Here is a 3,878-nt window from a genome sequence, read left to right on the forward strand (position 1 = left end):
AATGATATGCCTTAATTTATAATTTGTTAACTGGTGATTTGTATAACAGTTTCGATTCCAATTTGATAGTTTAAATAGGAAATTTACAAAACCATTACACTTTATGTTAATGATTTATCATACAGTGGCTGCCTTCCTCAAACATTATGTTATGGATTAATAATACAGAAATAATACAAAGTACTTAATCTTTGCTGTTCTCAACATAAATCGGTTGATTAATTTGAGCACAAGAATAATTTAATTAAGGAATAGTTTGCATTACATTCTATAGAAACTAAAGTATTAAACAATTTTTGCCTGTAACTATATATATTTAATTGATTTGCTATGTAATGTTCAAACTATTTAAATATATTTTTACTTGATTTTTATATATAGTGAAACAATAAATATTTCTATTATGTTGTAATCATTATTTGTAGTGTGTTTATATAATAATACATAATAGTATAATCAGATATATATATATATATATTAGTAAAACATGGTACTAACATTTTTTAACTGTAACATACAAAGCTCTAATAAAACTAATAGAAATTTCATGTTTATTATAGAATGTAATGTAAACTTCTATGCTGAATTAAGTTGATTAGAATTTAGTTTTTAATATTGATGTAGTACGTATGAAATTTAGCTTATATTTCAAGCACATATTAATACCGTGTAAAAAAAAATATATAAATGATATACATGTATATAATTGTATTGTAGAAAAGAGTTAATAATCAAAGTAACATTCATAATGAAAAATATCTACTCAAAAAAAAAAATAAATTACAAAATAGTTCTTCAAATTTTTAAAAGTAGCAGCCACGAAAAATTAACATTGATATTAACATGTAATATATTACTATGCATCATTAATAATACCGCTTAATTGATGTTAATTATCTGGTTTCTGAAAATTATATTTCACCTCTTCCAGTCCAGTTTAATACCATTCTTTCCTGTTTACTCAGTCGCTTTAATAATATCGGATTGTACAATTGAAATGTACATGAAAAAATACTATAAATAGAAAATATATTTGCATATTTTTATATATGTGTGATTTTTGGTACATCTGAAAACGAACTATTGGCCCCTTCTAATTCAATTTATGTAATTCCTCTGCAATCAGCGTTATCAATAATTAAACACAATGTACTTAAAATCATTTGTATTCGTGTTTAAGTCACGAATTAGATTCTTTCTAGTATAGAAATTCTATTATAGTTCATATACTTCGTACATTTTAAATTAAATATCGTATTTCGATATTGTAGATTATATAAAATAATATCGTGTGCAAAGCCTTCATACATTACGATAGATACACATTTCAGCCTTCGTACGAATTTAACGCCTCTCGCAATTTATCTACAATCTTCTGATAAAACCTAATTTGTTCTGTAAGATGCGTTTTCATGGCTTGAGTTATATGTATCTCTTGTTCTGTCTGAAAATGTGTTTCTTCGGCAAGAAGGGCTCGCGCTATTATATCCGTTCGATGAGAAAGTTCTCGCATTTGCTGCGGTTCCATTTTATGCTCACTTACTAGCTTTTCATAATCTTTCCGTTTTTGCACAGCACTCTAAATACGTTAAAAAAAAAAAAAAACCGTACGTCAATAACTATTTGCATAAAATTCTACTAATTACAATTTTTTCATAAAGGATTGAACTTTTTCTATTTGATTACCTTATGTATACTGATTACATCTGGAAAACTACTGATAATTCCTCTATAAATGTGAAACTTATCAGCAAGAGGTTCCCAATCAAATTTAGATTGTTCTTCATACAACTTGTCTATATCATTATAAGCATCGCCTGTCACTTTCAGTGCATAAGTCAATCTTCCTCGACTATTATCATCAACTTCCAATGCATGACTCAATGCACTAAAAACTTGACTAATTTTCTGAAATTCTCTTCTGTAGAGAACTTGATTTTTCTTTGTTTGGTCAATAGCCATAGCCATGAAATTTTTAACTACTGGATCTATTCCACTTATAAATCTACTGTAAGCATCTGTTTGAATTTCCACTTTTATACCATCCAAAGGAGTATCAGGACATTGAATAGCATTAAAATAATTTACACCTAATAATTCATCTTTTTCAGCTTGCCTCTTTCCAGCTTTCCATCTTTTTTCATCTGTACAAGTTATAAAATGTTCCCAAACACGACTACGTGCTAATATAGGATGCCTACAGACATAATCAACAAATTCCTGTAGTTGTGTACGTCGATGTTCAATAAATTGTTCTTCATATCTTCCTGATATTTGTTTATCTGGCAGTGGTGGAATAGGAATGAAACAATATTTTTCTTCTAGACGTTCATGTAGCCAATCAAAGTGTTTGTATCTTCTTGACACTTGAATGTTGTTAAACTATAATACAGAATTAATGATAATCTCATTTCTTAAAATTGTAAAAACTAAAACAAAATATGTTTAAATACCGTAGGTGTGAGTTGATAAACTATAAAACTTTTAAGTCCTTTGAGTTTAGATTCTTTTTTGGGAGATGTGACTACACAATTATAAGATTCTCCTCTTGGAACCCATCTACAGCGCCCTCCATCAATTTCCTCAATATATATTTTTTCACTTTCAGGAATATTTGCTATTCTCATTCCTAATAAAAAACTATCTTCACCTGATTTTATTAACGTAGAGAACTTATTGTTCTTCTTTGGTATATTCGGTATAGGCCTTTCAGGTATCACAGAATGAATGGTTTGCATAGAAACTGTATCTCCATAATCAACAGTGCTATGTTGTTGTGTTAATTGTATCATATGTTGTGGCTGTGACTGTTGCTGTTGTTGCTGTGGAGGAACATATGCCTGTGTTTGACCAACTTCAGAATCATCATCCCAATCATCATCCCAATAATCTCCAGAACTCTGTTGGGACGATGTCATGGCACCTGATGTAGGAAAAAATTTGAATGTAGTGATCATTTAAACTATTCCAGTTGTTTAAAAAATCTTTTTTACATATGATAAAATGATAAGAATACTTGAAACAGATGCTGTAGTTTCTACAACTTGAACGTATGCTGCTGGAAACAATCCAGACTTTCCACTTTGATTAAAACCTTCGCACCATCCATCACCCACATTATCTCTCATGACAGTTAAAACTTCTCCTGCTGTAATAGACAATTCTGCTGTCCCTGATTCTCCTGTAAAATCATATAGCGCCCTTACCTAAAATAAAACAGCAAAAAATTAAATATAAGTATCTTTAAAAGTTGTTCTAAAACACAAAGAAATTATTTTTGACTACTACATAAAAGAATGAGTCATAACGTAGTGTTGATCAACCTTTGTGCCGATATATCGATCACTTTTGTTTCTCCGTACATTTACATACCTGGTGGTTCTCCATTGTAAGTACATGCACTAACAGTTATTTGAAATTCCGACCACTGGTAGAACAACTTTTCGTCTCTCTATTTCAAATTGTTTGATTGCACCCGGTCACATACCTACATCGATCCGTTCAGTCGTATGACTGACAATTACGTATTTGCGCTTCAACGTGTGTGCGATACTGTGCCACATAAATGGAAATTTTAAACGACTGTACTACCACTACTATTCGCAGAATGTAACACGCTTTCATGATTCCAGAAAACTGTTTCCTAGACGTGAACCATGTCGATGCAACAAGTTTGAAATAAATTTTTGACGTTATTTGTAATGAATAAATAAAATATTTATTTGCAAAGAGAATTTGAGACAGTTTTCTGATTAGAGGTTAGATATAAAACACAGGGTGCATGAAATTACAATCCGTTACTGAAGTTTGGATCCGCCTCTGTAAATTAATTCGCGTGGTTTGTTAAACTTTTGTTTGAGAGTGTACAATTTTAATTT

General features: G+C 30.1%; 1 protein-coding gene across 3 annotated transcripts; it reads right to left on the bottom strand.

Annotated features, from left to right (window-relative positions):
- Positions 1 to 481: 481 nt before the first annotated feature.
- Sh3px1 (sorting nexin 33-like protein SH3PX1) lies at positions 482 to 3,567 on the bottom strand. 3 transcript variants are annotated; one of them, XR_012992461.1, is made up of 6 exons: positions 3,373 to 3,567; positions 3,017 to 3,206; positions 2,454 to 2,923; positions 1,687 to 2,382; positions 1,238 to 1,579; positions 496 to 1,116 (listed from the first exon to the last, which is right to left on the bottom strand). XR_012992461.1 is itself a non-coding variant. In XM_076314609.1 (5 exons), exons 1-5 carry the CDS (start codon positions 3,385 to 3,387, stop codon positions 1,328 to 1,330), a joined length of 1,623 nt encoding a protein of 540 aa, XP_076170724.1. In that variant the 5' UTR covers positions 3,388 to 3,567; the 3' UTR covers positions 497 to 1,327. The 3 variants fall into 3 exon arrangements, 2 of the variants coding, with proteins under 2 accessions (XP_076170735.1, XP_076170724.1); XM_076314609.1 differs by having other exon boundaries at positions 497 to 1,579; XM_076314620.1 differs by lacking the exon at positions 3,373 to 3,567 and having other exon boundaries at positions 482 to 1,579; positions 2,994 to 3,107.
- Between the last annotated feature and the right edge of the window lie 311 nt (positions 3,568 to 3,878).

This window comes from Ptiloglossa arizonensis, chromosome 1, assembly GCF_051014685.1.
Source record: "Ptiloglossa arizonensis isolate GNS036 chromosome 1, iyPtiAriz1_principal, whole genome shotgun sequence".
Taxonomy (NCBI): domain Eukaryota; kingdom Metazoa; phylum Arthropoda; class Insecta; order Hymenoptera; family Colletidae; genus Ptiloglossa; species Ptiloglossa arizonensis.